The sequence below is a fragment of the Caretta caretta genome, chromosome 3 (assembly GCF_965140235.1).
Source record: "Caretta caretta isolate rCarCar2 chromosome 3, rCarCar1.hap1, whole genome shotgun sequence".
In the NCBI taxonomy this organism is placed as follows: domain Eukaryota; kingdom Metazoa; phylum Chordata; order Testudines; family Cheloniidae; genus Caretta; species Caretta caretta.
In genome coordinates this window covers 87,158,906-87,172,037 of record NC_134208.1, presented here as the reverse complement: position 1 = coordinate 87,172,037, position 13,132 = coordinate 87,158,906, and the positions used below count along the sequence as shown (strand labels likewise).

The 13,132-nt window shown below is 40.1% G+C and overlaps 1 protein-coding gene across 1 annotated transcript in view; it reads left to right on the top strand.

Moving 5' to 3' along the window:
• LAMA4 (laminin subunit alpha 4) overlaps positions 1–13,132 on the top strand; it is a 145,870-nt gene that overhangs the window by 37,298 nt on the left and 95,440 nt on the right. The window contains exon 3 of the mRNA XM_048844760.2: positions 8,883–9,007. Coding sequence (XP_048700717.2) covers positions 8,883–9,007 — 125 coding nt within the window. The remainder of the gene's footprint in view (positions 1–8,882; positions 9,008–13,132) is intronic.

Here is a 13,132-nt window from a genome sequence, read left to right as displayed (position 1 = left end):
GATGGGGCAGGAGTCCCAGGGGGTGGGGGTGGGCAACAAGCCCCTCGTGGGGTGAGGAGGGAACCCGTTGTTAAGATTTGGCAGCTCATCACTGCCTAGGTAGGATAACTTATTCTGTCTTTGGCCTCAGTTGTATGTTCAGGATTGGAATGACTCACCAGCCCTGGTTCTACTTAACACTGATTGTTTTAGTATTTTAATATAAATTAAATGAAAAATATCTCTGATATTGCCAGATATATGTATACACAGGTACTCACACCCTCCATGCATGTGACTTTTAAACATTGGGATTAACACAAGAGGAAACTGGTGATAAAAGTCTCAAAACTAAAAGGGAGATCTTAGCAACTGTATGTTCCTGTATGTGACCAATCATCAAGCATCCTCAATGCAACAGGTTTTGGAAAGGAAGGTGAGTATATATCAATTAGCAAACAATACAAAAGCCTTGAGGCATTAAATGGCTTTATTGTTTGCTGTTCTTTGTGAAAAGCATAGCAGACGCAGAGGGTAGAAAAGAAACAGGTAAAGTGGTTGACATGCTGCAGAGAGTAATCTGGGAACACGTCTATGGCCCACGTGTGTTATTTAACCAATGGGACAACTAGACTCACTGGAACTGAGCAGCTGCTAGAGAAAAAAACGAGGCGCTAACACTTGAAGGATTTCACAAATCTTTCAGTACAGCTCAGCCAGCAGACCTTGGGGAAAGGCGGAGAATGGGAAAGTTTAGGCGAAAAAGAGGAGCAAATGGGAGAGGAAAGGGATTTGATAAAAAGGGAGCATACAAGAGTTTATGGGGAGGGAGAACATGGAGCAGGACAAGAGATGGCCTGAGGGGCTGTTGGGATATTGACACTTGTGAGGCTGTGGAGTTTGAAGGGGAGAGTTAGGGGAGGCTGGTAGATTTACAGTGGGAGAAGAAAAGGGAAGGGAGGGAAGAGAGTGGTGGGGTCGAGGAGAAGGAGAGCAGTGAGAGTGTTTCAGGAAGAAGGAGAGAATGAATGGATATGGGGTCAGAAAGGAAGAGACAGTGAGAGGAAAAAACAGAGGAAGTTAATGGGAGCGAGGAAACTTGGAGATGAAGAGCCCGGTCCAATGCCCATTAAATAATGGACAAGGCCCTAAAAGCACCTGCTCGTGACAGCTGCTGTCAAACCTGAAGCAACACAGGAAGGAATCTGGACAAAGACTATGCAGGAAGAGGGAATTTCCACCACTGGGAGCCTCATAGCGGCTGGTCCACATGGTATTGTGTGTTCAAGTTTTTGTTCCTCACAAGTTGGTAGGCAAATTACTCCACTGCTACTCAGGTTAGTAAGCATCACACCTGGTAGTAACAGTTTGCAGAATCAGGGCCCTCTGCATCGAAATAGCTTACTGTATTATTGTTCTTGTTCACCCATTTATAACCAGGTAAGGGAGCTATTGCTCCAGCTAGCTTCCTGTTTCAAAGAGGTGATAGCAGGAGGGTGTTTTTAAGTTTTATTAATTATGGATTCTAAAAACACAGTACAATCACAATGAGTCACTGATGTGACTAAGTTTACCCAGATAAATGTCTGAAATGTTACTAAAATCCAGCAAAGTAGCAAAAAGTTTTTACATTTGTCAAGTCAACTCCCAAAAAAGAATTCTTCAAATAATTGTAAAAAAAAAGTTTGGGGGGTTTGTGCTTCAAACGGTGAAAGACAACCTGGAAATGATCTTGTCATGTAGCTACAAGTGTTACTACATCATCTCAGAATATAATTATTTGTCTTCTAGGAGATAATAACTAATGTACAAAAACTGAATAAATAGTCTGGGCTATTGTGAAAATGAAAACCAAAAAAGCTGCACAGAAAAGGATGAATTATAAGAATCAAGTTCAATAAAAATGCTTTAAGAGTTCCATACCATGCAAATCCCAAAAATCAATTTGTTGATAGTGGCCTCTGGTGCATAGAAACCAAATGGAATTTGTATTGACTTCAGCTCTGAATTTGAAATCAACTAAAATTAAAACCTTATTAATGATGCCCCAAAATGCAGTGTTCAGATTTTTAATTTCTATAAACATGACAATGTTATTTTAAGGTTCTATTTTTAAATCTCCTTCAACCTTATTTATAAATTATGAATCAGTCCTGTGGAGTTTCTAAAAGTGAACTGAATGTACACAGTCAATAAATCAGCAAACTCATTAGGTATTCAAGGACAAGGTATAATTGCTTATAGAGCATTGCTTTTATATATGTTACTGTGAAATTGGTGCATAGATCAATCATTTGATCCTTTAATTAAAACTGGACAGTTGCTCAATCTATTTCTAATATAGAAACACACCCAAGAAAAGAAAGCAGTCAGCATAGTCTAAGCTGCATTTATGATATATGGCAGTATAGATATCACAATAATGCTTCATCTCAAAAAAGTCATTTGTCAGCTGTGTCACACGCATTGGTAATGCGTCTACACAATACGAGACACCAACTCTCAGTGCTGACTTTAGGATATTGCCCTCAACAAATGTCAAAGGCTTCTTGTTTGTGACCTCCTTGGTTCTGACTGAGAGAGGAAACCAGTTTACAGCAGTGCTTTGTACCTTTGTTTTGGTTTACATGTACATATCAGTTGCTACATGTATGAATTTACAGTAGCTGACAATGGTGGGACACGGTGCAGCTGCAGACAGAGTGAAACTTATTTCACCAGAATAAAGCTCAAGCAATTGGGCTTTATTGCGGACTAAATTGCATGGGATTTGGGGGAGTGAATCTCTCTTTCACTAGCACCCTTCAACCGGGAGCTGACCTAGTCATAAGAAACTCCTCCATTGTAAACTGAGACTGGAATTTGCAAAAGCAGATAGTGAAATGAAATAATCCTTTCCATTCTTCAAATTCCTTTATATTTGATCATGAATTTATGATGGTTATGGAAGGTCATCTGCTCTGAAATTTTCTGAGTAGCAAATATAACAGAAGCAGTCAACCTGCAGCTTGTCAGAAGCAATTTGCTCTTGGTTTAGTATGTGAGTGGACTTTGTGGGGCGACTCATAGCCCCTGCTCAACAAACCAGGCTTCTACCACAATGCTGAAACACAGTAGTGCAACATTGGAGAGAGGAGGCCAGCCAGTACTGCCTGTAGAGCAGTTTGACAATGACTTCAGCAGAGCAGTGCAGTGGTGGGAGAATTAAGAAGTGGCAAGCAGGGCTGTGTGGAGCAAAGGTGTTTTTGAAGTGACTTGCCAGTGACCTTTCTGAGGATATATTTAGTAATGGAGAGTAAACATTAGTCTAGGGTTAGCTCCTTACACAGAGATCATATTAGGCTACGTGGTACAAAAAGAGCAGCGTCTGGAGATAAAGCTTTGTAGGGGTGTTGATTTGTTGCTAGAAATATTACAATGCTTTGTTTTTCTAGGTGCTGTACATTTGATCCACATGCATTTGAGGTGTCTAGTGATTTGGGCAGAAAGCATTTAGAGGAACTAGAAAAACAAAGGGATCACGGGATGGGAAGCTAGAGTTACTAAGATCCATTTGTCCATCTTATGGATTCTTTAACAATAGAGCATGTTGTCGTTTGAATGATCTTTGGGTATACAGCTGACTGGAAAGGTTGGAAGGGATTTGGCAGCTCTGCCTTTGAGGATAATACGTTCCACATGATAGCCAAGGCAGATCTGGAGAGTAGCCAATAGATCTCCATCCATCCATCAAGTAATAAAGGAAAGCAACAGGGAGTTGGCACAGCAGCTTAATAGATACTTCTGGTTTAAAGAATAGCCTTGCATCTTACAACTGATCTTTTTCCTTCTGCACAGATGTATTTCATCTCTCCAACAATGAGGGAGACAAAGGTAATAAATATCTATGAGAGGCCTTGGAGGACTAGCTATGGCTCTTTTGATTGCAGGAATAAACCAGGCAGTCATGGTCCTTCATCTGATATGGGAGGAAGGATCATCACACACTCAGATCTTTGTGTGGGTCACTTTTTTCTGCCTTATGCAGAGGCACAGGAATGCAGTTCTCAAACATGAGGCCCACAGAGAGTCTACTCTTCACTGTGAAGGAGCAATAGCATATCTGTGGTTGGCCACAGTAATGCTTCCTGTTAATTAAGTCTCACAATTTTTAAGCCACTCTCATGACACTTTGGGCCTGAACCCCTGTTTTTTGAATGCTTGGGGCTGGCAATATTCTCTATCTTCATTGTAGGTGGACACAAACACATCAAAATCTTGGGGAAGTTTAGATCTGGATCCAAACATTGCAGCTCAAGCCCATCTCTATAGCTGAATCAGTAAATCTAAAGAATATACAGAAATACATAGCCCTTTCCTCAGTGCAGCCATGTTATTTATTTGTTTACATGCCATTTATCTGTGTTCATAATTGCTACCAGGCTGTCTCTTAGCAAGCAAAATTATTCCTATTACACTCTGTTGAAAATGCTATTTTAAATTGAGACATCATTATCTGAATTCCTAGTGGCTTGATGCAACTTTCAAATTTTATTGATAACATACTCTTGTTCCTACTGAAATCAGGGGATTTTCTAACATAGGACAATACACTCAGGCCACTTTGTCATCTGACTTGCTGTTGATGAAATGGTGCATGAATGATTACATACTGTAGAGGGTTTCTTCATTTAGAAGCCTTTAGAACCATGGCTTCCGTTATATTTTTTTCCCATAATCTTTAAGGGACACTACTGGGTTGACTTTGGTTTTGTAAAAGCAGAAGATTGTATTAACTTGGCAAAATGCAAAACATTTGGCTTAGAATTTTAAATTACAGTATTTATAAAAAAATTTAACACCAGTGTTTTAAAAAACTTAATAGCAGTGCATTTACCTGTATAACTTTTCAGCCTTTGTATTCCATGAACTGCACATGTAAGCCTCTAAGGTGTCTGTCTGCAGAGACAGGCAGCAATTTTGCTTTTAGTTCAGTGCACACTGTCTAAAAGAGTCTCAGGGAAAATTTACTTTTCTCTTTCTGGTTTTACATTTATTTTCTTAATCAAAACCAAAAGCCATCTGTTTGCTCCTTCTGTATGAAAAAAAAATTAAACACCAATATCAATAGACATGTTTCAACGTTTTTTTTTAAAACTTCATTTGAAAGAGAAGTTGGGATTGAGGGGTTGTAACCAAATACGCCACTGGAGAATTTTTGACCCAACCAGTGCTTGGATACAGCTCCATATGCATGCAAAGACATGTGTGCGTATGCACTGGGACCAGGAGTGCTCTTCTCTATGCTTAAAGTGCATTACTACTGTGAAAAGTGACTTTATAAAAGTTCCATCATGGAGTTCCATGTTTATTGGCCCTCACAGCTATTTTTCTGTCTGATGTGCTCAGTTTAAAAGAGAGAAGATGTATTTTCTAACTGTAAACGTAGCTTGGGCTGTGAGAATCAGTTATGATCCCCAGTGTCACCTTTCCCTTCAATGGTTTCACAGATTTAACTTAGTCAACAATTCTGCTGAAGACGTACAGGATCTGCATTGACTCTGCAGTGCTATAGAAGCCAAAGACTGTCTTTTTTGCCACTTAAGTAAAAAATATGACCCTGAATACACAAAAGGGTTCAGATTTGTTGAACAAGGTAATACTATTTTTACATAGTCACTTTTCAGAGTAGAGCCAGACTTCAAATGTCCCAAGCACTCAACTAATAGATTTATTAGGGGAGAGAGTGTGCTAACAATCTCCCTTGCGGTAGAAGAGGAACACTGCAGATATGAATATTAACACTGAGTCCCCTGCTTTCTTTTTGTGCTCATCACTGTAGCATCTGAGCACCTGGAAAACATCAATGAATTTATCCTCTCACTACCCCTATGATGTATGGACAATTGAGGCAGAGGGAGGTTAAGTGTCTTGCTGAGAGTAAAATAGGAAGTCTGTGGCAAAGCCAAGAATTGAATTTAGTCCTGATTCCTAGTCTGGTGCCTTAACCACAAGGCCATTATTCCTCTTTGATTGGAGAACAAACTTTGATTTCCCACTCTCTCATCCCTCTCCTCCAGTCAATCAAAAACACTTATTCAGAGAATATTGCCAAATTCTACTACTTCTTTAAATTGTACTAGCCTTAAGATCTTCCACTTGCATCCCATATTTCAGCTGTTGCCTCATTTCCTCTTATACCCATTCCTGCTTCCTCTGGTATGACTAAGCTTCTCTTCTCCCCCTACACACCATCCCTTATGCTTACAACAACCTTCCATTTAATGTACACCAAGCTCTCTCCTACTCTTCTCTCCAAACATAACTTGTGAAAAACCCTCCTGTAAAATTATGGAGAGTATTCCACTCTATAACACTAAATGCACTGCACTGCACTTGTTGATATACTTGATATAAGATCTTCAGGAAAAGTGGTGGCACTGGGATTTGGCCGGGGAAGGGGTTCTGTTCGTTTGTTATTCATTTTGGTGGGGTTGTTTGGTTTTTTTCTTACCATATTTACCTGTTGTAAAACTCCATGGTGGAATTATAGCTCTGCACAAATAAATAGTGATAATTGCTGCACATTGGAATAGTTGGGCTGCGTATCGCTAACTGTGGCTAAAACATGTGCAGTGACTAACTCAGACCATCTCCCAGAATTCATCCAGAATCTACAATTATCTGGACTGCTCTTGTCAGAAGCTGCATCTGCCTGAAGATCAAAGGAAGGAAGACAGGCTAAATGGTCAGCCAAATATGCAGTGTATTTGTAACTTTCACACAAGTGGTTGGCCTCTCTCTAGCTGTCAGAAGAGGCTGGTGACATCTGGATATGGGTAAATGAAAATGACCCATCAGTGTCCTCATAATCAGTTTATGACAACAAGTAAAGGTTCACTGTACTGTATCTGACACAAAGCACGGCTGAGAATGTCTAATCTGAGATACTGGTACTATTTTTTTTATTAGAGATTTTTGGTCCTTTCATTCCTCTTTTCACAGTCTCCTGGACAAAGAGTATGGTAAAGTATGAGTTCAAGATGACCTTTCAAATCTACTGCATCGGGTGGGTTCAAAATTATATAGAATAAGCTCATCCACCCTGAATTTGGTGCTTGTGAAAGGCCAGTGTTGATTGCTAGGCTAAATCCAAACATACTGCATGGCAGGCCCTGCACAAGCTTCCTCTTGCAGCTCTGCTAATGCACCTGAAACCTGACCTGCAACTTCCCTGTTATTCCAGAGATTGCCAGTCCCTAACTGCACAGTTATTTTGTGATGTGATTGAATATCTGCTGGAGAATATGCTGAGGAGCCAAGATAATTTATTTTAACACATGTGCCAACTTTGAACACTGTTCTCTAGAGGAACAAAGCTTTTACATTAACCCAACACACAAAGTAGTTTTTTCCATACAGTGTATGTCATAGAGTTGATTCTTCACTGCCTTGCACTTTGTATTGTCATTTACATCTGAATAAAGTCAGTGCAACGTGGATGTAAAACACTACCAATGGTGTACAATGGTGTACATAGAATTCTCATCTGGGAGCGTTTAACACACATATCACAAAAATCACTAGGTACAAGTGCACCCATCTTCTTTAGGGTATCCTTTTTAAAATAACTCAACTGTAGAGCATGTTTCTCTGGAAGAAAACACTCTGATGATAACTTCCGGGTACCACCCTGAAGTGGAAATGGTATCTTGTAGTTAAAGCATAAAACGCAGAGCCTGGATTCACTAATTCTGTTGTTGTCTCTATGGCATTCACTACCTTGCAATGTGGTCACAGGAAATTCACGTAACCTTTCTGTGCCTCAGTTTGCCCATCTGTAAAATTAGCAATATAATAATACTTATCCTGCCTCACAGGGGTGTGGCAGGGCTGGATTAAAATTGCTTGTAGAGTGCTTTGAGATCTTTTGATAAAAGTATTATACAAGTGCATAGTATTATAATTAAAAATATAAAATATTTTGGGGTAAATCCTCAGCTACTGTAAATTGTATTGATTTCAATTGATGCATCATAACTTACACTGGCTGAGGTATAGTGTATTGTGCAGGGTGAGATTACTTCCTATAAATGTTGCACAATGGAGATGAAATCACTTCTTGAGAAGATGAGTGAGCTTTTGCTCCATTATTTTGTATTCCATAGAAATGCCACCAGAAAAATAATCTTGAAATTCATGAACTATTTTTTTCATATCTTAGAAAGAAAGAATATGGCAGTCTCGTAATTATTGCCTCTTCTGTTCTGAACATCTTTCAAGGGCAATGTGTAGGGATCAATCCAAATATGTAAATAACTGTTAATATTCAGGCATATTTCATTTCAGGGAAAAAATAAAAAACACCAGCCTATTAATTACCGATAACCTGCAATTTTCCATGATACTCACTTTCAGTCATCAAGTCCAAAGAATAACCCCTTTCTCTCTCAACAAGCAGGCATCTGTACTGGAATGTATTGGAAATTATATCTTATACTGTATATACACCAGTGGGCAAATTTTCCTTTGTTTTGGTGCCAGGCAAGTTCAGCATTCCTTCTAGTGCCTTCAGCTTAGACAGACCTGTCCACTACATGCAAATTCTAGCAACATCTCTGATGATATATAATGCAGCGTTTGTGCTCAGGCAGTCTGCACATGTGAATGCCTATAGTGATAGCTTTATCCTGTATGCCACTTTGTCAGCACTCCCAGCCAGACCAGTGAATTGTTCCAAATGTCTTCATTTGTACTATGCTGCCACTTACAAACTCTTTTCATTTAATCCCTCAGCACCTTGAAGGGTTCAGGTCTGGTACCAGTCCTTGTTCTGCTTGGCAGAATACTCACTAAAGTCATCTCTGCTAGGCTTGAATTAAGTAGCACCTTCCTTTAACATTTGTTACTCTTCTTTATTGAAGGACTGCCAGAGAAACACCACTGGAAAGCACTGTGAAAAATGTCTGGATGGTTACATTGGGGACATCGTCAGAGGAGTGCCCACGTTCTGCCAGCCCTGCCCTTGCCCATTGCCATTAGTTGCCAAGTATGTAAAAGACACTTTGTTTTATTTTATTTGTCCTGATCCTTATACTTTCTGTTCTGCATTCATCTTTCAGAGCCAGGCACAATAAACTTTATTAGACTGGGGGTGAGAGAAAGACTGATGCACCTTCAAGCATAGAAAACCAAGAACATTTTCACTTGTTTACACTTATCACAAAATGAAAAGGAAAAAATGGAAAATAACATTTAGAGTCATAGAGTTTAAGGCCAGAAGGGACCATTTGATCATCTAGTCTGTATATAATCAGAGGCTACCAACATTAAACTCAGCAACTGGAATTTTATTTAAAAGGTATGAATATTTTTTTCAGTCTCTCCCATTGATTGCTGCATTGATTGCACAAATGGGAGGAAATATTTGGACAACTTTGGGCTCTTTCTCTTTTAAATGAGAAAGGTTGTCAGGGGTGAGCTGACTTTTAATAAGCTCAAAGTTAAAGCCATACCTCTTTATATGTAAAATTCCCCATGACATATGGAAAGCAGATACTGATTGGGGAAAACCCTAGCACAGTGGTCCCCAAACTGTGGGGCGCGCCAAAGAACATTTGGGGGGGATGCATGGTACAGGGGTTGGGGAGGGAGCACCACCCAGCCCAGCTCCACCCCCAGATGCAACTCCGCTCCACACCCAGCCCAGCTCCAGCCCCAGCCCCAGCTCTACCCAGAGCCCAGCTATGCTTTCATTCCCGCTCCACCTCTAGCCCCAGCTCCTCCCCCATCCCCAGCTCTGCCTTCAACTCCAGCTCCTCTACTGAGCCATCTGAGCAGTAATGGTGGGAGGGGGCACAGACATATTCCATTACTGGTAAGGGGGGGCATGACAGGAAAAGTTTGGGCACCACTGCCCTAGCATGACACAGACCCAAGCAAACAGTAGCTTGACCTGGTTAATGAAAGCACAGAATCTGATATTTAAATTAATGCATCCAACTTCAGAAGTGGTACAAGTGACAGACAGTAACTCTAATTTCTACTAATGCATAGCCTGCTTTTGTATATGAATTTCTGAAGCCTGACAGAAAATACAGGTCCAGGCCAATAAGAGGACATTTATAGCAGTCATTATTCCCTGTGGTTTCAGAGATACCAATTAACCAGAAGATGTGGCTTTCTGTTAGAGAACTTTAATAGCACATCAATGTCATAGCAGAAGAAATCAGCATTCAATTACTTATCACTGTATTCCATCTGAATGGATATCTATGCATATTCCATTACACTGACAGGATTATGTACCTCTAAATATTTCACTGTAGGTCAAAAACCTTTTTAGTGAGTCAGCTACTTTCACTTTGTTTCCCATTCCACTTTCAACCAGCAGGTTTTAGTCCTTTTCTACACTGAATTTCTTTCCCTTTATTTCATGTTACTTCTTACAGTTGCTATAGGACTGCTCTTTAGCACAGCCTGAAAGTGAGAAATTTGCATTTTGTTCAGCTGCTCAGAGGCACAGGCTCAAAATCACAGCTGGACCAAAGCTCACAGTCCCACAAAACACTTCCTGACTTTCAAAAGAGCTATATGCACATAAGGACTGCAAGATGGAGAATAGCTATGACTGAAAAAACTATATCCCTGACTGGATTAGAGAGAATGCCCAAGAGAGTGAGGAGAAAGGATGTCCAATTTTTCTTCACAATTGTCTGAGCACCTACATTTTACTATATTTATGCAAGGCCATCCAGGTGAATGAGTTCACATGGGAATTGTTTTATTTATTCATGTCGCTAACCGGGACAATAGCAAGAACACATAAGTAGAAACAGAACAGTCAGACAGCTCCTTTGTTCAATAAATGAAACTGAATTTTTTTCATATGGCTGTTTGCCACACAAAAGCCATTTCAGGGTGCAGATTAATTTGCATTTGCAATTATTTGCAAATTAATTTGCAAATTTCCAAATTAATTCCAATTCAGCAGTCTCTCGTTGGAATCTGTTTTCAAAGTTTTTTTTGTTGAAGAATAGTCACTTTTAGATCAGAAATCTAGTGACCAGAGAGATTGAAGTGTTCTCCGACTGGTTTATGAACGTTATAATTCTTCACATCTGATCTATGTCCATGTATTCTTTTACGTAGAGACTGTCCAGTTTGACCAATGTACATGGCAGAAGGGCATTGCTGGCACATGATGGCATATATCACATTGGTAGATGTGCAGGTGAACGAGCCTCTGATAGTGTGGCTGATGTGATTAGGCCCTATGATGGTGTCCCTTGAATAGATATGTGGGCACAGTTGGCAACGGGCTTTGTTGCAAGGATAGGTTCCTGGGTTAGTGGTTCTGTTGTGTGGTGTGTGGTTGCTGGTGAGTATTTGCTTCAGGTTGGGGGGCTGTCTGTAGGCAAGGACTGGCCTGTCTCCCAAGATTTGTGAGAGTGATGGGTCGTCCTTCAGGATAGGATGTAGATCCTTGATAATGCATTGGAGAGGTTTTAGTTGGGGGCTAGCCCTCACCTTCAACCTTAATTTGCAAATTGGATACAATTAACTTAGGCTTGAATAGAGCCTGGGAGTGGTTGAGTCATTATACTAAGTAAAACTATTTCCCCTTGTTTATTCCTCCCCCCCTTCCCCCACTGTTCCTCAGATGTTCTTGTTAACTCCTGGAAATGTGCTGGAAATGGCCCACCTTGATTATCACTTCAAAAGGTTTTCTCTCCCCCCACCCCACTCTCCTGCTGGTAATAGCTCATCTTAAGTGATCACTCTCCTTACAATGTATATTTTTTCATGGTCTCTGTGTATATAAATCTCCTCACTGTATTTTCCACTTTATGCATCCGATGAAGTGAGCTGTAGCTCATGAAAGCTTATGCTCAAATAAATTGGTTCGTCTCTAAGGTGCCACAAGTACTCCTTTTCTTTTTGCGAATACAGACTAACACGGCTGCTACTCTGAAACCTGTATCTATGCTAAGGGGATGAATCTTGGCATTTATGGCTTGTTTACATGGCAAGTTACTGCACAGCAAGTGAATTTATAGTGCACCAGCTTATCATGCAATAACACCCACGTAGACATTGCTGAAGTGCAGTGAAAGTCCCAGAATGCAGCTTGGCATATTACACTTTCAAGCAGCAGAACGCTAAACCCTATTCCAAAATGTTCACTGCTCTGTAGCAGGATCCACATAGCAAGTTACTACATGGCAAGCTAGAGCAGATTCACACCCTGACTTGGTGAGCAGGAACTCATTGTGTAGACAAGCCCTACGCTTCTGCATGAGTAACTGTCTTGTGTCTTCCATTTGGGCTCTTTGAATGAAACTCTGTCCCTTTTTAAAATCAATGACAAAACTCCTGTTAACTTCAATGGAGCCAGGATTTCATCCCTGGCCTGTAATTATCCTCCCATTTTGGTGCTGTCTTGCTACTGAAGTTTATGTACCTTAAAATTACTAATAGCTGTAAGAGGTGGTCCTGCTTCCACTGAATTCAATGGGAGTTTTAGCTCTGACTTCAGTGGGAGCAGGAGCAAGCCCACGTACTATAATAATCTGTTTTAGCTTTTACCTGTGACACTATTTCCACATAATATATGACAAGGACTTACTAATAAATAATACCAAATTAAATCTGAAGTTTTTTAAGTGTACCCTAACCCCTAAATCTACTTCAAACCTAAACGACAAAACTAAAAAGTTGTTTTTCTTAGTGTGAGTGATTACAGTGTTACAGAAGTATTTAAATTGCTCTGCAACTTTACTCTCAGAATTGTTATGTTCATACCCTATGATCTTGACAGTTATTAGTACGGCAGGCCACTAAACAAGAATTCCATTTCACAAAATGAAGTTTCACCATTTATTTTCAGTCCAATTTTGAATGAAATGGAGACCTTTCAAACATTTTTAAAAAGAGAGAGAGAGAGAGACCCACCTCAGTAGTTTGGAAGCTCACCTGAGCTGTGGAAAATCCACGTTCAAGTCCTTTCTCCACATCAGGCAAAGAATGGACTTGAACCTCCCAGATGGGGGCCTTACCACCAGACTATTTGGGTCTTTCTCTGAAACTCCATCTTGGACCCGAGAAACTTTTTTCCATTGAAACCAATATGTTCCCATGAAATGTTTTTTTTTGGTTTCAACAAATTGACATT